Source organism: Lontra canadensis, unplaced genomic scaffold (genome assembly GCF_010015895.1).
Source record: "Lontra canadensis isolate GAN:19392208 unplaced genomic scaffold, GSC_riverotter_1.0 scaffold2, whole genome shotgun sequence".
NCBI lineage: Eukaryota > Metazoa > Chordata > Mammalia > Carnivora > Mustelidae > Lontra > Lontra canadensis.
In genome coordinates, this window is record NW_022630996.1 from 5,422,246 (window position 1) to 5,444,443 (window position 22,198).

The 22,198-nt window shown below is 40.4% G+C and overlaps 1 protein-coding gene across 2 annotated transcripts in view; it reads right to left on the minus strand.

Moving 5' to 3' along the window:
* The window catches only part of MGAM (maltase-glucoamylase), a 67,551-nt gene that overhangs the window by 41,789 nt on the left and 3,564 nt on the right, over nucleotides 1–22,198 (minus strand). For both annotated transcript variants that reach the window (XM_032867280.1, XM_032867291.1), the window contains exons 3-17: nucleotides 16,345–16,465; nucleotides 15,177–15,286; nucleotides 14,475–14,626; nucleotides 13,748–13,919; nucleotides 11,931–12,030; nucleotides 10,089–10,201; nucleotides 9,438–9,563; nucleotides 8,065–8,196; nucleotides 7,794–7,910; nucleotides 7,451–7,564; nucleotides 6,251–6,335; nucleotides 4,698–4,815; nucleotides 3,187–3,358; nucleotides 1,456–1,572; nucleotides 815–969 (exon numbers count right to left, since the gene is read on the minus strand). In XM_032867280.1, the coding sequence (XP_032723171.1) occupies nucleotides 815–969; nucleotides 1,456–1,572; nucleotides 3,187–3,358; nucleotides 4,698–4,815; nucleotides 6,251–6,335; nucleotides 7,451–7,564; nucleotides 7,794–7,910; nucleotides 8,065–8,196; nucleotides 9,438–9,563; nucleotides 10,089–10,201; nucleotides 11,931–12,030; nucleotides 13,748–13,919; nucleotides 14,475–14,626; nucleotides 15,177–15,286; nucleotides 16,345–16,465 (1,904 nt within the window). The remainder of the gene's footprint in view (nucleotides 1–814; nucleotides 970–1,455; nucleotides 1,573–3,186; nucleotides 3,359–4,697; nucleotides 4,816–6,250; nucleotides 6,336–7,450; nucleotides 7,565–7,793; nucleotides 7,911–8,064; nucleotides 8,197–9,437; nucleotides 9,564–10,088; nucleotides 10,202–11,930; nucleotides 12,031–13,747; nucleotides 13,920–14,474; nucleotides 14,627–15,176; nucleotides 15,287–16,344; nucleotides 16,466–22,198) is intronic.

Below are 22,198 nucleotides of genomic sequence, written 5' to 3' on the forward strand. Positions count from 1 at the left end.
GTCTGTGCCCTGGGAGGCAGATCCACTTTCCCCAACCCTTGCACTCTCCTTTTCTTCTCCCTGGTCAGACACTTCTCCCTGGTTAGATGAATGCTAGGCAGGATTCAGACTCCAAGTCTATTCACCATCTGCCCCTTTAAATAAAATAAGTACAACGAGCAATACCTCCCCAAACTTCAGCAGACTATCAAGAAGGAATTGAATGTGATCATGGCACATATCAGATAATTTAAAATTCTACTCTTTTCTCTTTTAGGGCAGCTGCCTTTTAACAGGGAATTCCAAGAGTCAGTAAAAATGGGCTCAAAATAATGAATGTATAATAATAGTAATAATAATAACAAAAGCAGATATGTGCCTGAGAGCCTTGGGGGATAGAAGTCCTGTTCTCCAAAAGGGAACAAGCTATACCATTTAAATATACCTCTAGAACAGTATGGAGGCAGCAGTGGTCTTACAAATACCAACGGCGTAACCCAGTTAAAAAAAAATACACAGGGGCGCTTGGGTGGCTCAGTTGGTTAAGCCGCTGCCTTCGGCTCAGGTCATGATCCCAGGGTCCCAGGATCGAGTCCCGCATCGGACTCCTTGCTCAGTGGGGAGCCTGCTTCTCTCTCTGCCTCTGCCTGCCGCTCTGCCTGCTTGTGCTCTCCCTCTCTCTCTCTGACAAATAAATAAATAAAATCTTAAAAGAAAAAATATACAGGTATCTGAATAACCATTCAAAGTGTCTCAATATTCACACTGGTATTTGATCAAACACTCCATGTTGCCACCCACATTAACAAAAGCTTTCTGGATGAGGTGAACTTACTCATGCAGAAGGGGCCTGGCCACCGTGTCCCCCCGGCTGTGGGCGCGGTAGAAGAGGGTATAGAGGTAGGGTAACAGGGTGTAGCGGATGGTAAGGTAGTGCCTGGAGGAGTTCAACAGCAGAGAGTCAGCTCCAAAAGAGGCAGGATCCTGGGCCTGGGAGGAGCAAGAGGTTGCTGCTGTGATCTGGCTATGAATGACAGAAGCATCTGGAGAACTCCAGACCCCATTCATCAGAACCCAAGAGTTTCCTTCCTCAAAGACCTGGAGCCTAGGGTGTAAACTTGGCTTCTGAGCTGTACAGGTGGGCAGGATCACTTCACCAGTAAGTGCCATTCGCCACCTGTTATGTCAATCATTCTGAAGTACTTCCTCATCTGACCCTCATAACAAAATGAGCAATGTAGTCAGAGTGTACAGACATTTGATGAAAACTTTCACAGACTAACCATCTCCTTGACTGCAGCAGTACCAAAAGCAGACTCTGTGACAGTGGAGCATTTTAATGGCATGTCAGAGGTCCTGGTTAATTGCAAATTAGCCTAAGCGAAGCGCCAGGTAGGAGGTTGGCTTGCCCGATGTCTTGTTGCGGATGCAGGCAGATCCCACTCTTGTTTTGATCATGTCTCCTGGGAGACTTACCTTATAGCCTTGGCCATTGTGATTCCTGGAGAATGGATAGAATGCCCCCAGCTGCATCCATCGCCTGCAGAGCTCCTCGGGGGCATCCAGTGCGAAGCCACATATGTCAGCACCCACCTGGAAGGACACACGGACAGAATGTTTACCTCACCTCCTTTATCCCGCCCTCGTTGCTTCCCATCAGGGACTTCCCCGAGAAGGCTTATAGAGTGTGATCAGAATTGGGTCACATAGCATGTTCACTCTTCTTTTTTTTTTTTAAGGGAGGGGCAGAGGGAGAGGGAATCTTAAGCAGGCACCACAACCAGCACACAGACTGACATGGGGCTTATCTCACAACCTGAGCTGAAATCGAGTCAGATGTTTAACCAACTGAGCCACCCAGGAGCTCCCCCCATGTCAGAAGACCATGAGTAAGCTACTTCATCCTTCTGTGCCTCAGTTTCCTCACTTCATTAAATGGGTGTTAATTAGCTACACAGGGTTTTAGTAAATGACATAATGTAAGTAAAACACTTGACATACAATAGCTTTTGTTTTTTAAAGATTTATTGATTTATTTGACTGAGAGAGAGAGAGTAGTAGGGGATGGGGGGCAGAGGGAGAGGGAGAATCCCAAGCAGTCTCCCTGCTGAGTGTGGAGCCTGATGTGGGGCCCCCATTCCACTATGTCAAGACCATGACCTGAGCTGAATGACCAAGAGTCAAATACCCAACCAATGGCGCCACCCAGGTGCCCCAATATACAATAGCTTTTTGATGGGTAGAACTAAGATTACTGCCAATATTATTTGACCATACCACTATCAGAATTAACTTCTCAAAGCCTAAATCTGACTCTATCAGTCACATATTCAAACATCTCCAAGGTCTCCTCACAGCTTAGCTAGCAGCTCCTCAAAACCTGGTTCCAACCCACCTTTCCAGCATCACTTTCCACTCCAGTCCTACAAACTAATCCTTATAAACACATCAAATTCTCCCCCTTACTGCTTTTCCTCATGTTTATTTCTCAAACTTAAAATGACCTCTCCATTAGTCTGGTAAAATAAGCCCACTTTTTAAGGGTAAACTCAAGTGCAACCTGTTCTGTGATGTTTCTTCTCACTTGTTGCCCTGACTCCCTGTGTTCCTTATAATCTTGTCAGAACTAAAAAAGCCTTTCTCAGGATTTCCCTCAATATTTAATTTATATGTCCTTAGCTTGGTATATAATTATTGGTTATATATTTTCTATATAAGAGGAAAGAGAATTTGCTTCTGTAATATTTATGCTTTTCTCTACCCTCACCCTGCATACCTAGCTTAGTACCTTGCACACAGTAACAGCTCCATAAATATAAATGTTGAATTTAACTAATAGATGTCAAACTCACCTCTAGGGACCTGGCAATGTAATGTTTTCTCATGTGGGTGCTGGATACACACGTGTGTTCAGCTCATAAAATCCATCAACTATATACTGAAGGATATGCGTACTTTTTTGTGTGTATGTTATACCTTAATAGAAAAAAAATATTCCAACGATAGCAATTCAAGGTTGGACTTTCTATCTTAATAAGTCAGTACAGGAAAGTATGTTGTAGTATCAGAGCCATACTGATGTAGATGAAGCCTTTGTTCTCAAGATATTAAATCCCTGGGCCAGGAAGTGTAGGAGAGGTGAGCGTCATACTCTGAGAATTTTCTAAAAGAGCCTTTCTGGGGATTGAGGTAGGAATGTGGACTCACCATTGGGATACCAAAAAGATTGAATTCCAGCATGCCAGGGATGGACCACCGAAGATCATTCCAGGTGGCCGCGTTGTCTCCCAACCAGTGGGCTGCAAACTTGCCAGATCCCGCGAAGGTAGAACGGGTTATAATAAAGCTTCTCTTATTAGGGAACACAGTCTTGACAGCTCTAGAAAGGGAAAGAAACTTAAGGAGTCAATGTGTGATCTCAGCATGTCTCAGCCCCTCAGATACAGTGACAATGACAAGGATCATTGCCTTTTAACTCCCTCCTAGTAGGGTTAGAGATGCTGTGGAAGCAGACTGCACCGCTGAATATGTTTCCATTTTATTTTGCTTCATTTTAAGGTGTTTTATGTACCTCATTAAATCCATAATTTCCAAGATTTTTAAAAGCAGCCTTGAAAAGGCTAGTTGTTAGAGGTACAATTTTTATGGAACAAAGGTGAAATTTAATTTTACATAGATGGATATACACTAATCTTTCACATTGCATGATTTTAAACACACGCAAAAAGTGAATTTATGAACAGCTTTTTGGAACTTAAATTGTTTTTAAGTAGAGACACTTCGGTTATAATTTTGTAATAAACAAGACATTTTAAATGTATAGATACATATGTGTAGTTTTATAAGTAACTATAAATATATATCATCTATATTTTTTAAAAAGATTTATTTATTTATTTTAATAGAGACGGAGCACCAGCAGGAAGGGCATAGAGGGAGGGAGAGAAAAATCCCAAGCAGACTCTGTGCTGAGTGCAGAACCTGATCCAGGGCTCAATCTGATGACCCTGAGATCATGACCTGAGCTGAAACCAAGAGTCCGACACTTAACTGACTGCGCCAGCCAGGCACTACCATCTGTATTTTTTAAATTGTACATCTATATTATCTATTTCTAAACTTTTGCTCTGTAATTTTTAAAACGAATCTCAAGACGGCTAAACTTACACCATGACTTTGCTAATAAATGAATTTGGCTTTGGTCTGGCTTCCTGCTGTCACCGTTAAAGTAGAGCAAATTCTCAGTACGTTTCCTTCACTGTAGAATTTGAGTCTACACACAAGGGTAGACACAGCATGGTAGAAGGATGCTGAACCCGTATCCAAAACCCTGAGGCATACGAAGTCTGTAAGTTACTTTACCGTCCATACCCCATAGAGTGTGGCAGAGAGAAAAATATATGGGTTTTGGATTCATGCAAAAATGATTTAAAATATGCTTTTACAAGGTATTAGCTGTTTTCCCTTGGTCAAGTTACTTCTCTCTATCTCTTCCTGTCTTCCATTCATTCATGTATTCATCCATTCTCTCATTTTATACTTTGTATATGTATTTCCTGGATTCCTTCTTCCCTATGTACTGGGTAGTTTCTTCATTCATTCAGTATAATAACCCTATTTATCTTGCAGTGCTCTTAAAAATAACATACTGGCATGCGGCATCGAACAAAGATCAGTAATCTGATCACGTAGAAAGTCCATAGCAACAGTGGTCTTACTCTGCCGTGGCAATCGCCATGGAGTAGCCATATAGATTGTGGACATCATACTGCTTGCCCCAGTGCTGCTCTGCGTCCATGCAGAGAGTCCTGCAGAACAGGTACCCATCCAGGATTCCTGGGGCAAAAGAGGGAATCGGTCAATGAGAGCCTTGGGGGCACACTCCCTGCTCCTGGACTACCCAGTAGCACAACCGGAAACAGTGGCACTCTAGGCAGGGATCTATTGTGGCCAAGCTGCAAATGATCACACAGCTTCCTGACTGTCAGAGGGTTATGTGTTTGGAGTTGTTTCTCTGATATATAAATAAATTGTGCTGCCCTATATACACTCTTCCACTCTAGGTGCTCATGTGGCCCAAGGCAGGCACTTAGAAGCCAGAGGATCCAGTTAGACTTGAGGTTTAATCCAAATTCTGGAAACTGAGCAAAACCATGTGGTCCAAGAATAGAAATAATGGATGAAAGTGTAAATTAATTGTTCACCCCTTTTCTCCACTGACCAGAGAGTAAAAAGACTGCCTCCTCAATCTCTCTCATGCTTCTATTCTTTTCTGCTCCCATTGTACCATTCTGACTCCGATCCAAATTACATTTGCATATTAATGACTGCAATGATTTTTTTTAATTTTTATTTATTTTTTTAAATTTTTTTTCAGTGTTCCAAAATTCATTGTTTATGTACCACACCCAGTTAATGGCTTATTTACTTCTGATCTATTGGTCTTCAAATTCATACTGCACACTAACGCCAGATTAGTATTTCTAAAACAATTTGACTACCTTAATTCCCTTATATGAAAACATAAATAGCTTCCATCACCAAGAGAATGAAGTGCGAACTGTTTCACCCCCATGCAGATCCCTGGCCCATCTGCCCCCATGTCCTATTTCCTCACCACACTGGAAGTCTTCAGAAGATGCTATAATGGTAGCACCTCGTTCTTTCCTCGATCAAGATAAAATGTATCTGTGAGCCTCTAGCTTTCTTCAAACTACAGCAAATGCTGGGATTCCGGGGCCATAACCTGAGAGACGGTGTTGTTCAGAGTTCAGCCAGAGCTCACTAATATATTCACGGGCTCTGATTTGGGCCTTCAAGGCCATGGGTCCTGGCTTCTTTTTCATCCGACATTTCACATCTGTTCTTCACACTCTTGGTATCACCAGATTTCACCCTCATCCAAAGAGCAAGCCCAGTTACACGGTCTCTTTCTAGTAAGCCCTAACCTTGAGGGCTACACGCTATAGAATAATACCAACTAACCACTGGCCTCTGGCTTCTGTGCTGAATATTCTCTGGACCTTGCCCTAGAAACAGCTCAGCCTGTTGGTGGAAAGACTAGTGGCCCGCTCTGAATTTATGCCTCATTTAGAAGAGCTTGGAGTGCTTTGGTTTTCTTTCCTAATTTTCTGTATATATTACTCACATTTTCCTCTCCCTACGTACACTAATGCACAAACTCCCTTGCTGGGTGGTTCATATCTATCCTTATGAATGTAAAACACCAAATATGCATTGCCAATTTAATTATGCTACCACCAAGACTTACTAGGAGTGAATGGGGGGTAATTTAGATTGTTCGTGGAACATCCTGAAATGGAACCATCAACGAAGTTGGAGATTTCATTCATATCCTACAAGACAAAGAGTAAAACTACCACAAAGGAAAAGTAACATTCTCCCTTATGTTGCACTGATGTTTGTCTCCTTTTTTTGTGTTTTTAAGAAATCGGAGAAATGACTCCAGATATTTCGTCTTTAAGGAGATTCTTATGCACATCGAGGGAAATAGATGTTCTTGTCTTTTCTACCCATGGAAGGTTTCACAGAGAAAGTTCTTAAAATCCCTTCAAAATGCTTTATGTCTATAATCATGGGAAATGAAAAATTTTCAAAAACATTAGGTGATAAAAGATCGATTCATATGCTTCTATATTTTTCAACTTATATATTATCTATATACCCAAATGCAGCTATGAATGCACACACATTCTATCTATCTATCTATCTATCTATATATACATACATATATTTATATATATACACTAGATACACACACACACAAATACATACCTAGAAAAAGTGAGGGGGCAAGCCCATGCCAACAACCGGGCATGTGAGGGCTCTGGGAAGATGCATACCAAAGTGTCGATGGTAGATGTTTTTGGTTAACATTTTAGAGGGTTTTTGCTTTCATCTTTTTAGCTCTCTGTACTGTTCAAATTTTCTATACTTCTCTTAAAGATAGAAAAAAGTTCAACTCTAGAGCTCCCTAAATTTAGCTGAACATCTGTTGCTTTGAATTTGTTTTCATTTGATATCATATGTGACATTTGTCCTTACCACCCCCACAGTTTTGTCATGCACCCAGGGACTTTGGTTCTGATCAATTTGTTCACCGCATCCAAAGGAAAGAGCCCTGTGCTGGTGATTGAACAAGCCAATATAAGTTTGCGACAATATAAGGCATATATGACTGATTTTTATGTCATTCAGCTCATTCATTTTTAAAAGAAAATCTGGATTCAGAAAAAAAAATTTCTGAGTTTACTTCCAGGCCTAATGATCTGATTTAGATTCTAAGCTACATATTTCAATAAGATTATTTGAATAGTAAGATAGGGAATATCAGAATGACTGCCCTATGTGCTTTTTTCTCCTCCTCTTCTTGCCATGTTCCTTGACTCGATATATAGAAACACACAGTCTGGACATTAGTCACCAAATATTGAGAGAATTAAGGACTCACAATCCAGATTCCATCAAACTCTACTTGGTTGTGGAAAAGCTCAAATTCTTTTGCCCACCAAACAGCACAGTCGGGGTTGGTATAATCAGGAAACACAGTTTTTCCAGGCCAGACCTGCAGGAGAAAAAGAAAAACACTGATCAGAGTCAATTAAATGAATATAGAGCTAGATGGCTGTTAGGGGTCTGGGGATGAAGGGACAGGGAGGCAAGTGTATCCCCAGCATATGTAAGGCATCTGAAAGTGTCAAGACAATTAAACACATGCAAACACATACACATGCGCACACACGCACACTCTGCCACAGCCCCATCACCAGTCCCCAGGTCCCCCATTTAGTTACCTCCCCAATGAGTGGAATCATCCCATCTGAAGCATTCACCCATATCTTCATGCTGGAACCCCTATCATACGGGCCATAGGGATTGCTGGGGGAAGAGCTGTTGGAGATGGCTGGATCCTAAGAAAAGAAAAAACACAATGAAGAACCCAGCTTCAAGCTCGAGGCACAGAAAGGAGACTGGAAATTGGGGGGTGAAGGAGAGGGAGGTTGCAGTAAAGACAAGGAAGAGCCGGCACCTGATGATCCAGGGGGAAGGGAGGATGGTCCGTACCACAATGATGACCAGCTTCTGACTGTTATTGTGTAACTCCTTAACAAACTCAGGGAAGCCTTTAAAATTGACTGGGTCATAAGTGAAGTCCTTTCTCTCATCCATGTAATCAATATCGGCATGCTGGACATCCTGAAAGTATACACAAAGTCCACAATTCAGCTCGCAGGAAATTCCCCGTTCAAAGGACGCAGTCAAATCATCACTGTTATTATCCACCATACACGCTGACTGCATGCCGGGCTCAAATCCAGCTTCTCGATCAGTCCCTAGCATCTAAGTGCTTGCTGTCCAATAGTAATTTCAAAAACAGAGGACCCATTGTGTCCCCAAGGCCTGACCCTCACCCCTGGAACCAGGTTAACTGCATCACCCGGCCTTGTCACCTGGCCCCCTCTGTCACTCAAAACCAACCTAACAAACAAACCACAACAATCACAGCAAATCTCAAAAACAGGTGGTGTAACCGGGTGACAGGTAATAAGGAGGGCACGTGATGTGATGAGCAGTGGGCTTATATGCAACTAATGAATCGTTGAACACAGCATCAAAAACTGCTGATGCACTATATGCTAACTGAACATAATGTTTAAAAAATATGTATCCATACCTAAATCCTACCCCATCCACAAATGGAAGGAGAGAAGAGACAGTCTGTCCTACATTTCTCTCATTTTACTGCCTCATGTTTTGTTTTTTGCTTCTCTTCTAACTCAAGTTTTCTTTGGCATTTATTTTTTCCTAATTCTACCTGTATGAAAATAGTGGCACCTATAATGAAACTGGCCCTTGCTCTAGGACCTATGTGTCTGCCTCCAAGGGAAAGGGGTGGGGAAGAGAAGAGGATTATTCCAGAGACAACTGGGCTTTTTCCTTTGCACCTACTGAAAAGCCTCACGCTCCATGACAGAAGAGACATGTTCAAATTTAGCCATTTAAAATATTAAAATATTCTATTATTAAATGTACACACTATATGGTTTTGCTCACTTAAACTAGGGAAAGAAATGCTTTGAGAACTCAAGTAAAAACACATTATATAAATGTAGTCAATACAATAGCATAAGAAAATTTTACTAATAAAATGTTCTAAGAAAAACAGACACAAACAGACTGTCTTCCTAACCCCAAAATTGTGGTCTAAGTATCATTTCCTATTAAAAAAACAAACAAACAAACAAACAAACAAACAACAACTAGTTCCTTAAAGGAATGGCCAGTGCAGCAAAAAAGTCTAGCATTCTGAATATATAAAAATCTTTTTTATTATATATACTTAAAAAATAACTCAGGCAGAGAAATTATAAGCAGTTGTTCTTATTCCCCAAGGGAATTCCTTTATTTCCGGAGTTGACTTTTAAAGCCTTACTCACATAAGGGAGCCCTGCCGCACGGTTTCTCTCCATGACTTCCTTCAAGCTCTCCAGTGTTCCATAATCATAACGACTGAGATGGAATCCAAGTGCCCAGTATGAGGGAAGGACTGGCCGTCCGATGAGCTGAAAGAAGTATGTGAAATGAAAGTTAGCAAATACTTGATTTTTTTAAAGATTGTATTTCTTTATTTATTTGACAGACAGAGATCACAAGTAGGCAGAGAGGCAGGCAGAGAGAAAGGGGAAGCAGGCTCCCTGCTGAGCAGAGAGCCTAATGTGGGGCTCCATCCCAGGACCCCAGGACCCTGCCTTCAGCTCATGACCTGAGCTGAACGCAGAGGCTTTAATCCACTGAGCCACCCAGGCACCTTGCAAATATCAATTTTTAACAAAATGTTGTAAGCACTGGTTTGGGGGCACATGATCTACTCTAATTTCCAACACACCATTTCATGAATGTAGGAATGTTAGTCTATTTTCCTAGCCCCTTTATAAATCATTGAGAGTAGGAGCGATTGTAGTAGCAGATTTATAATAGCTGCTTAAAACAGCAGATTTTTGTGCCTCACACCTACATATTAAATTTACTTCTCTTTGTGCTACTTGGGATTTATTTCCTCAGTTGTAGTCATAGTATTGTAAGTTTACCTCTAGATACTCTTGAACAACTTGCTCTGGAGTGTTTCCCAAAAACACATAGAAGTCAAGAATGCCCCCGATGGTGCGGTAAGTGACAGCTGGGGCGGGCTGGAGGGCAACCTCTTGCAAGATTTAGAAGTGGAAAAAAAATAAAAATTAGAATTTACTCTAGAGTAATGAATGCAGAGTTTTAGACTGGAGGATCGCCAATCATCTGAATATTAAGAAAGTGAATCTAACACCTCAAATTTTGTATACAAAGGGAGACATTCTGATGGTCATGGCACATGAAAGGCAAAGCATTTGTTTCAGGACTGATTTTAGTCACTGTTGACTTGAGCGTCTTCATTCCCATGTCAGAACTCAGGCTTTCATGAAAAATAGTTTCACAAAGGGGTCCAGACTAAGCCACTGTAGCACAGAAGTTATTTTAAGCAGAAGACATTTGAGTTTCTGAAATTCCTTATCAACAAAAAGCAGGACTTCCCAAAAGAACTCAGTTGTCATAAATTCCCACCCCCAGAGCAACTATAATCTTCTCTGAGACAATACATTGGCACCATTGCCAAACAGACATTGTCACAAGAATATCCTACCCCCCCAACTGTTCTCCAAAGGGCTCATTTATCTTTCCAAAAAGTCATGTGTTTTCCCATGACTTTTTTTCCCTCATCTCCCTCTCATTTGCATAGCTAGAATATAAGCCCCAAATTCTAACCACCCCTCTGAGAAGTTACTCTTCACTGAGTACTCTCCTGTGTACCCATGCTGCACATGGAAATAACCTGTCTTTTCTCCTGCTAACCTATCACTTGTCAGTTGGCTCACAGGCCCCCAAATACTGGATTGGCAAAGGCAGAGGAAAACTGTTTCTTCTTGACCTTCACAACTACAGAACTTGTTGCTCCCGCCTCACAACCCATCATCATTGCAGGAATGTAACCCAATTGGACAAAGTGAGTCACCAGCCTCAGTGAATCTCACTCAAGCAAAAGCCAAGCTTAAAAAAAAAAAAAAGGTCAGAGATTATATTATAAACTGAAAATCCCCCTAAGACCCAATCACAATTCTCAGAGGTGAAGTTTCCCCATTGCCTTGGTTTGCATTTAGGAATAAAAAGCTTCAAGATCTACTGAAATGTATTCTTTGGTCATAAGAACAACTCACACAGAGTATCTATGAACAAGGGTTCATGAATGCACTTGGATGCCACAGCAGTATTTACTTTCCAATACAATAATCATCTTACTATAGACGTGAAACAGTTTGTGAACTATCCATGGGCCATGCTTTGAGCACCTCTGATCTAGTCCATTGATTCTCAGTTGAGAAGAAGTAGGGATCAATATCCCATCAACCCTGGGAGACTCTAATACATCTCCTCTTCTCCGGTGGTGATTGACTGACTGCCACTGAGATCCATTGTTACTGATGCAAGCAGAAAAAAAAGTAGAGAATCACTGATTCAATCTAAATCTTCAAAGATGGGGAAGCTACCTACTTTCTGGAATCCTCTGATGTTACACTGTTTGGTCTTAAACAAATTGATCTTGTAGGGCATGACCCTTGCCACTCCACTTTGCCTTGCTACCACTATATTGTCTGAATGAAATACTCATTGCTCGGTTTAGCTGAATCTGAGCTATGATTCAGAAAAATCATAAGTTAGGAGAGAAAGCCTATATATATAGTGACCATATAACAACAGGTAATGAACTAGGGATGGGACAATCAAAGAACATGCGAGTCTCTGAGCTATGGTTCAGCCATTCCTAAAGGGCTCCATTCCATTTCTCATAGTGCTGAAAATTGCTCTTATGCATTTTTACGAATATTCCTTTAGTCTTTTACCCATGGCATTGCTGTTCATCAGAAACACTCCAAAAGACAATCCACTAGCATCTTCAAGACACAGGAAGAATGTCTGTGTACCATATAAGTTAGTTCCATCCTGCAGAAAGAAAATAAAAAATAGAAAACTTACCATCTAATAATTTAAACCCCAAATGACTAGAAATGACTTGAGAAATCAGTGTTAATTGTGTGAGTAACTGACAGTGAACTCATGGTCAAAGAAGACACAGATAAATCTTTAATATATCAAGTCTAGATTTGGTTGATGTCAACCAAGTGAATTACTATTCTCTTATTGAATTGAGTCAGGTATGACCATTTATCTAGTAGAAATGTGAGAGCTTGGGATACCTGTCAAAATGTAGGAGAAGAAGAATTTTGAAACCACAGTTCAAAAAATCTCTTCTCTCAAAGAGGATTAACCTAATTCCATCTGCAAAAGCTCCATCAAGCCTTAATATGAATCAGACATCTTTCTAACATGCAACTAGAGGGAGCTCTACTCAAGATATCTTGGTCTTCTAGTCTTGCTAACGTCTAGACTTTAGAACGTGAGTGGAACTTCTAAGACTTAGAACAGTAGTTCTCAACCTGGGGCTGCATCCCAGTCCAATTAAAACAGAATTCCTGGGGGTAGGAGCAGGCATTGATATTTTGTTAAATTTCTCCAGGGGATTCCAATGAGCAGTCATGTTTGAAATCACTACTCTAGAACAGCATTTCTCAAAATTTGGTGTGCACAGAAATTATATATGAATCTTAGTTAAATGTGGATTTGAATTCTAATACATTTCTCCCATAGTGATGCCCATTTGAGTAGCAAAGATCTCGGGCTCCTTATTAAATGATTCCCAGGAGAGCTGCTCTGACTCAACTTTTCTGTCTTTCTGATAGGCATATGGTAGAGTAAGGAGCATGGGCTTTACATTACTCAGGCCAGGGGTTAGATCCTATCTCTGCTACTCCAAACTTATTTTTAAACATTGGGCTATTTCTGAGCCTCAGTTTCTCGCCTGTTGAATGGAATCAATTATACTTAATTTTTAGGTTTCTTTTAATAAATACAGACCATATGTTAAAAGGATCACTTAATACATTATTCCAATGATCTCCTTTATTCAGAAACTCCTTCTTCTTAATCAGGCAAGTGGCTGAACAAGATCTGTAGGTAATATTGTTGAGCCTACAAAGTAACTCTGATTTGGATTTTCACAGTCAAAGCAAAATAAAAATGAAAACAAAAACAAAATCAAACAAAACAACAACAGCAAAACTCTATGTCTTCTATTCTTTCACTGCCCCAAACACTATTCATACGGGAATGAGCAAGACAGTATTTTTGTTGATATTTTATCCTATTTTGCTGACAAACCTGGTATAAACTGGTGATCTATAAAGCCCAACCTAAAATATATGGAGATAATAACCCACCTATTGTGCAGAGTCAATATTAGTAACATTTTCTCCACAACTAGTTAGTTCAAAAGGAAAATAAAATGAAGAGTGGTTGGCATTTATTGAGCCCTTTCTATGTGGCAGACACTCTTCTAGATACTCTATGTGGATAAATTCTTCTAATTCCCATCACAGTCCTATGAGGGAAGTATATTCCCCCTGTTTTATAGATAAGAAACTGGAGACACATAGAGGTAACTCACCCAGAACCACAGAATTGGTGAGTGTCAGTGTTAGAATTCAAACCTAAATAGCCTCACCCTAGAATCTCACTCTTGACTATTATTCTATACTACTTGGAGTCGTCTTCAGAAATGAGGCTGACCTGTAGTGCAGGCGGGCCCATCCTAAAAGCTTACCCCATTGGGGGTTGTGTCCCTGGCAAACATGGCCCAGGTCTTCCAATTCATATCATGCCGGTACTGTTGGTGAACCTGTTCTCCCAGACCATACACGTTAGCACTGGGCAGTCGCATGGAGAGCTGCAGGAACTGATCGGCAAACAGGAGGGGTCCAATGCCTGAGTCCAACCTAGATGCCGATGCAAAATGCAGGGACAGGTGGGCAAGTAGAGTGGAGAGGACACACCTTTAGAAAAGTGTCCCTTACATCTTAATGACTCCTATCTCCTATTTAACTGGCTCCATTTGCCCTCCCATGGACACTAAGAGATCAGGAATTCTTTTTCCCTTAGAAGCCCTATGACACTGCCAAAATATTACTCTTACGTTATAATAGATGTTCCATAAATAGTTACTGGTGGATACACGGATGGAGGAATGGAAAAATAAAGAGGAAAAAAATGATGACACAGTAATAAAAATGAAGGGGGAAAAAATGGCCCACCCCAGTGCCTGGCCTCTAATAAATGCTTAGTAATAACTATAACAACAACAGAAGCAGCAGCAGCAGGAGGAGGAAAGAGGAAGGTGGAAGAAAGTACACATTCGAAGAGTCTCGTCACCAATAATGGGCTCACAACCTTCAGGAACATTGTTGCAATGCATGCACCCTTCCTTGGGCTTGCAGACCTCCCTTCCCCATGTCCTTCCTACTCGGATCCCCAGACAGGTTTTCAAAACTTACAAAACACGGTTATTACTTCTTCTGATCACTTTGATGCTAAATGGCTGATGGGAGACCATAACTTCATAGGTCAAGGGAGAAGCAGCATTTCCTTTGAAAGGTTGCACATGTTCATGAGGTACTTCATACCTGTCCTTGCTCTGGTCAGTTAGCTGCCCAGGACATGAAGGGAAAGAAAGCCAAAATGAAAACGCCTCAGTATTTTCAAAATAGAAACCTCCCTACCAACAGCAGTGTTTCCCAGTGACTATGCTCATGGTACTGAACTCAGGCACTGACCCAAACGGCATGATGTCTGAGGTAGATTTATCCATTACATTACCAAATTCAAATGTTTAACACCTGGGCAGAAGTTAGTCTTTTGGTAGAAATAGACATTGTAAGTCTACAGAGATGGACTAGCTCTAGAATTTTCACAGCTGTGATCATTCTTTTTCTTTTCCCTTCTGACTACATTTCACATGGTATTAGGGACAAATAAACGAAAGCCAGATTTCACTAGTTGACTCTAAATCTACATTCAGGAAGTTATCACACTGAAGGAAGGCTACAGATGACTTCAACATATAGTACTAAGAAAAATAATGTCAGTAGAGAAAAATGCTTCCATTAGCAATACTGTCAGTCTTGTAGTAACTGCAGCCATCAGGTAGAGAACAAGCACTTTTCCAAAAGATTCTTAAAGAATAAACAAACCACAACCTTAAAGTGAAAACGATTGGACGTCTGGTATTCTGCTGTGAGAAGGACATTGTTGACATCATTTCCAAATAGGGATGGAGAAGGCAACCTTTTCAACTGGGCTGTGAATCCTAGTATGTAGAGGGAAAAAGGTTTACATAGCCGGCTGTATAAATTCACAAGAAGTAGCCATATTTAAGTCAAAGGGGCTGTGAAAAGCCTTTATTTCTCAAAAGAAGGGAGGAGAGATGTCTCCCATCAAACACTACCGTGGACCAGTGTGTGAAGCTAGGCACAGTCACTACCTTACCCGTGCTTCTCGCTTACAAAATCAGCTTGAAACCTCCCCCCAAAGGCCTAATTCTCATTCCAACAGTCCATCAGCCATTCTGTGTTAATCACATACCCTTTACACTCTTAGCCTTTGATATATATAAATATATAGATAGAGAGAGAGAGATCTATATGGATATAGAGACAGAAATATCTGAATATATCTCTATCTCTATCTCTATATTATTCCTTCTCAGTTATTTTCATGTTACATTGCAGGTGATCATATATGCTGATGCCATCTTCCAGGTTCCATAATAAACCAGGTGAGAACTGAGACTGTATTAGAAAAGGCCACGAGCCAAGACCCTTGGTGGGGCAGCATGCCTCTTCCTTTATGCTAAGAGCTTCCCCAAAGTAGTCACCCTCTGTTATCTCTCAGAAGGTTTATTATTATCCTCTGTATTTTGGGGTGGGAGAAACAGGAGGAGACATTTGGTTCATGAACACTGATATTGACTAGCTAACTTTCATAAAATGTTGATGAAATTGGAATTGTTTCCATATCATCAAAATCACATTGTATTAGAGTTATGAGTAGTTTCAGAGGTTACTGAGTCCAAATCCATCTCTTTAAAAGTTTGAAACTTGGGGATCAAAGATATCACAATGATTGTACAAGGTTACTAAGGGACATAAAGTAGAGCCAGGAATAGACCATGTATCCTAACTGCCAAGATTGGATTTTTTTTTCCCTTGATGCCAAAACAGATCCCAGCCCTTGCTTAAGAGCAGTGCCTACCTTCTGTCACAGGCGGTAGTGTGGCTGTGTGCAGGGTGATACTCTGCAAGCCGCTAAGGCTTTCCTCTGTAGAAAATAGAGGGTGTGGAGCTCCCATCTCATTGTCTGGCTTACCTGCATTTGTTTTTACAAGGTCACCCTCCATTTGATAACCATGACTTCTAGAATAGTAGCACCAGGGCACACTTATGGTCCCCTGAGGTCTCCAGCAGCACCCACGCTGATCACATGTGGCCTGAAATAAGAGATTAGTCAAATAATTTCATGCATTTGTAGAACATTATCATTTACAAATGTATTTTGAGCTTATGGTATCATTAACCTCATTTTATAAGGATATTTAGAGAAATTGTGCTGTATACCAGTCAATCCACAGCTTGTACTCAAAATTAATTCTTCTGCCAATGCCCTACCCTGTTATTATTATTTTGTAATAATATAGGGACCACAGTGCAGTCCCACATCTGCCATCACAATAAAACTGGTAACTTTGTTTAAATATCTTAAACTACAATATAGTTATATCACCAGAATCTCAAAATTACAAAAGCAGCTTCACTTATATTGGTTTGGTTTAAAAAAAAAAAAAAAAGACTTTGCTTTATTCAGAAGCTTTGAGATCAAATCATTTTTGACTTTTAAATATGTCTATTATGTGTGTGTTACGTATACGTGACAGATATATACATACATACATATGTAGTCTCTCAACTTCTCCCAAAGCAAAAAGTAATTGTTCCTTGAAACTCAAAGAGATTCTAATTTTTAGTTATGCTGAGTGAAATAAATCAAGCAGAGAGTCAATTATCATATGGTTTCACTTATTTGTGGAGCATAACAAATAGCATGGAGGACAAGGGGAGATGGAGAGGAGAAGGGAGTTGAGGGAAATTGGAAGGGGAGGTGAACCATGAGAGACTATGGACTCTGAAAAACAATCTGAGGGTTCTGAAGGGGCGGGGGGTGGGAGGTTGGGGGAACCAGGTGGTGGGTATTAGAGAGGGCTCGGATTGCATGGAGCACTGGGTGTGGTGCAAAAACAATGAATACTGTTATGCTGAAAATAAAAAATAAATAAAATTTTTAAAAAAGAGAAACAAAAAAGAAATGTGTCCACTTTATGCCACAATTAACAACAGAATCGAGTGGAGACTAAAATGAATACATTCCCTCTCTCACGTCAACTAATTTATTTGGGAGGAGCACCAGGATAACTACAAAAAAGTACAAAGAAACCTCTTCCTCTTGAATGTGGACTACACCTAGTGACTTATAATGAACAGAATAAAGCAAAAATAATGGGACATTGCTTCTAAGATTAGATTACAGAAAGATTATGTCTCCTGTCTGGCTTGCTCTCTTTCCCTTGCTCTTCTGGAGCACATGGCAAGGGACTAAGGGAGGTCTCCAGCCAATGGCCTTCTAGGAACAGAGACTCTCATCCAACAATCCTGGAGGATCTCAATCCTGCCAACAATCCCATAAATGAGCCTGAAAGTGATTACACCCAGTCCCAGAAGACACTTCAACCTCAGTTTTCTAAAAGACTTTGAGCCAAAAGTATCCAGCTATGTCAAAGTCAGATTTGTGACCATAATAAAAAAATTATGTTCGTTGTGTTAAGCCATGAAGTTTTGGCATAATCTGTCACAAAGCAATAAATACTACTACATCCTGCTATATATTTCACAGATGAAGCACCTGAGACAGGCAGAAGTTTACAGAGGTGCAGTGACCTGCCAAAGCTTGCTCAGTTAGCTACTGGGAAGGCAAGCACTAAAACTTAGTTCTCTTGCTATCTACTGTCTTTTTCCTATACTCTGGGTTGAGTTTCTGTTTAAGCACATTTTCAGGAGGAATGGCCATGCTTTGCAAATAATAAGACAAAGAAATGGTTTAGGTTTATGAACAATTGGATCTAATCACATGCTTATTTTTACATGAATACTTTAATTTAAGGATGGAAAAACCGTGCCCATCTGTGGATGATATGGCTGTGGGATCTGGCTGCACCATGAATTCCCATCAGCAGGGTTTTGTGTTTTTTTTCCTTTTAAAACCCACTCAGTTGAAACCTCAGTACATCAGGCAAAGAGAAAGGTGTTAAAAAGGGTGTTAAACAGAGTGGTTTCTGCACACTGCCCAGAGGTTAATAATTTCTTCATTGGAATGGAAGGGGCAAAGATCAAAGAGTGTTCAAAGAAGAATGTTCTCTGTTGGCTAACTTGGAAATGCCAGTTCTTGTAGTGGCCCTAAGCAGTCACGAGGAGTGGAAAGAGAAGCTTGGTGCACATAAACAGGAGAGTAAGAAGGATATGAAACCTAGGAAAATCGTCGTAAAGAAAAGCTGTACAAAATGATGATGTGAATAGGACTGAAGGCACATATAGAGAAGAATTAGAGCCAAGATACAAATGTCCTTTTAAGTTCATCTGAGAATTTAAATTTAAGAGGAATTGCTGAAGTAATATAGTCCATGTAATTTCCAATACAGTATTAAAAACTCCAGGGGAAAAAAATCCTCAAAGCAAAAGAAAATTAAAAAAATAATAATAAGGAAAGAAGACATAGTTATGGGCATAGGGTGGGGGACAGATAGGGAGCAGCACATAGCAAAACAGAACAAATGGAAAACACAAAATAAGACCTTGGGGGAAAATGTATCATGTCAATTATCACATGTCATCGGCCAGTACTTTCGTGGTCACTAAAATCGTAGGAAACAGAGAGCTATAGTACAGCTCCTGGCTCATGCTTGGTAGGCATTTAATAGACAGATTGGCCTGAGCACACTGCTTCATTTCACTGACAAAGATTTGATAGTCTGCAAGGAAACAAGACTTCATGATCAAGTCACAGAGTTTTTCAGAAGCAAAGCCAGGACTAGAACCTGTACTGGGGCTCCCCTAACACCCTACTGCCCAAGGGCTACACTCTCAGTTCAAGGCATAGAGCATAAACTTAAGTCTGTACACAGGACCTGACAGCTCACTGCTCTTCCTAGCACCACATAATGGCTCTTAACTAATGCTGTGTAAATACAGAGTAATTTTGAAGGTGGGGACTCTTAACGATCTCTGCAAAATGCAGTTTGCTGGCTGATATTCATAAAACTTGAGCCATTAAACACTTATTGATAATAAAATGGAATCTGCAGAATATAAAACAAGCCAATAAATAAAAAATAAATAGATAATTACTGAGTATGCCTGCTATAAAATATGACACAACTTCTGAATAAGAAAGACGGTAACTTGTCAAACATCATCATAAAGATTATCATTAGTACTATTGTTAACCATAGGACTTACTGTAAACTGTTCTCAGCTTACCCATTCTACAAGATAGTTAGGATATGCCGGTTTATTTTAAGCATGTAAACCTGCTCTTCTTTGTTTATACAATACGTTCTTTTTTTATGTTCAGCTAGCCAACATACAATACATTCTATCCTGACAATCAATGAGCTTAAAATTACTGTCTACCAGCTCTTTCCTTAGCTGGGTGTCTGGAATTGACTACATCTTTCTGCTCCCAGCCATCAACAGGATCTTTCAACTCTGGGATTATGGGTAAAAGGTACTAGGACTGTGGGCAGAAGGCCTCACAAGGAAGTAGAAAGTGATATGGTCTTTCAGATTGGACAGGTTTTGGGTAAGTATGAGAGTTGTCTCTAAAATCTGCATGGGAGAATGACCTATGTGCAGCTTGAGAGGCACAAAGATTAAACAGGGTGTAAGATGACACACTGAGTAATTGAACTCAACACAATAAACAGTAATGAAGGCTGTAAGTACTCTAGCTGGGGAGCAATATAAAGAAAGTAGGATAATCAAGAGGGCAGTTTCAATCCTGTGTGTAATGGGGTAGGGGAGAGATGGAATTCAGAAGAGGTGCTGGGAGTCTGTGGGAATAAGCCACGTGTGAGGTGGGGAAGGTCCAGCATGACCAGGTATGAAGGGAAATTAAGTGCTTATTCTGGGAAACATTGTCAAGGAAAGTGTTTAAAATAAATGAAATATTGTTCAAAGGGCTTGAAGGGAAGAGCCAGGCGAGAGTTCTGCTGTTCCTGCTACCGAGACAAGAAGCATAACAGGAGTACGAACAGAATCTGACGGTTGAGGAGGGAAAGCAGATTTGATGAGGAGTGATGAGTTCAGGTGAGGTGTTCATGGGACACCCAAGGGAGATGCTCTGAAACAGCCGCCAACCCAAAACTAAAGATCAGGCTAGAAATTTGATAACTGAGTCACCCTTTTTTTTCTGCCCTGAGATTCATGGAAGAGACTCTTGGAGCTCATTCTCTCCCAAGATGTCTCCAAGAGTATACCACGTGGTTTGACAAATTCATAGGATTCCCTCCCATTATTGGGAGTTAAAAACAGTGGGATCTACAACAAAGAAATATCTGAAGGGGAATTTATACTGTTAGTTCTTTATAAGTAATCATGGAGGAGAGAGAGAGAGAGGAGTGATAAAATGGTACAGTAATGGCCTCAACACTGGAACATTCCACTAGCCTGGTTTCATATTCATAATTTCTTCCCACTTCTCTACTCCACACAGCCATGTACTTCCCTTTAACATGCACATTATATAAATACATCATCATCCATAGACTCGGCCTCTCAACAATAGTCTGGGAGAGCATATAGCAGCCAGGGTACTTGAAACATGCACCAAAATGCCCAAGACATAACTTCTATGAAAAAACAGGCCACTGAAAGTACTCCCAGAGCATTTCTCTCTGGCTGAGCTAAAGAGGAGCAGGTCAATGAATGAATGCCAAGGTCATAGTTTAATGCAGTTGGTACAACATACAAAAAAAAGGCAAAGTTCATTTATTGAACTATAATCTTGATACCACAGAATTTATGAAAGGTCTTACAATAAAACCCCAAAGAAACACTGCTGAGCCAATAATGACATCTGAAGTTCAACAATCAATATCAAGATGAGGTGTTGTAGGAGAGTGAACTTAGGATGCATTAGCCTTCTAGCTGTGCTTCTAAGCAACAAGGTTCCTAGCACACTGCGACAGGGGCTAGTGAATGGGTGTGGATCAACTTTCTGCAAACCTAGTGTGCCAAACATCCTGCTTACATGAAGCATATCTAGACCACAGCTTCCCTTTCCTATCAACAAAGCAGAACATTAATGGTTCTCTCTCATCCAGCTCTAATTTACCTTGCCATCTCAGGCATTATCTTCTCTCTGGCACCCACCCCATATCTTGGCCATATGGGACCATTTGATATGTCATGTGTGTGCCCCACAATTTCCTCATTCATTCTATTTTGAATTCACTTTCCATTCCTCCCATCTGTGTCAAAATCCTCCTTATGTTTAATTCCATACTGTTACCTTCCGCTTGATAATACTGTCTTCTTCTCTGTGGTCTCCAACATATTTCTTTTATATCTTATGACTTTTTATTTCATATTCCAGTTATTTATTTACTTGGTTTATCTCCTCTACAAGAATTTATGAGAAGAAAACTATTTAGTTTAATTGAACCTATCACCTCAAATGCTGAACTTTGACATTTGGCCCCATACTGAAGTACTCTGCTTTTTTTTTTTTCTCCCTGATATCTTCTTTTTCTTTTAGTCCTGTTTTGATGTTCTCTTTTCTTTGTTTCTCAGTACATGATTCCATTCAGCCTTAAATCGTTGCTCCTAGCTGCTGCGTATCACATCAAAAACCAGCTTCCTCTACGTGACTTCTGAGGTCTTCTACTATTTAAATCCACCTTTTCTTTTCAATCTTGTTTCTTCCTACTCCCAGTAGGCAACTCTAACTCTGTTCACTATTCTAAGAGGTCAAGTTCATTTCAGTCAGGGTAAGATGCCAAATAAAGGGAACTGAACACTACAACCACCTTGGTAAACGTATGTTGGTCTAACTGGGATTATTTCTTACCTTAGTGGACTTTCTGTGCAGGCTGCTGCCCTTGGTGCCAGAACAA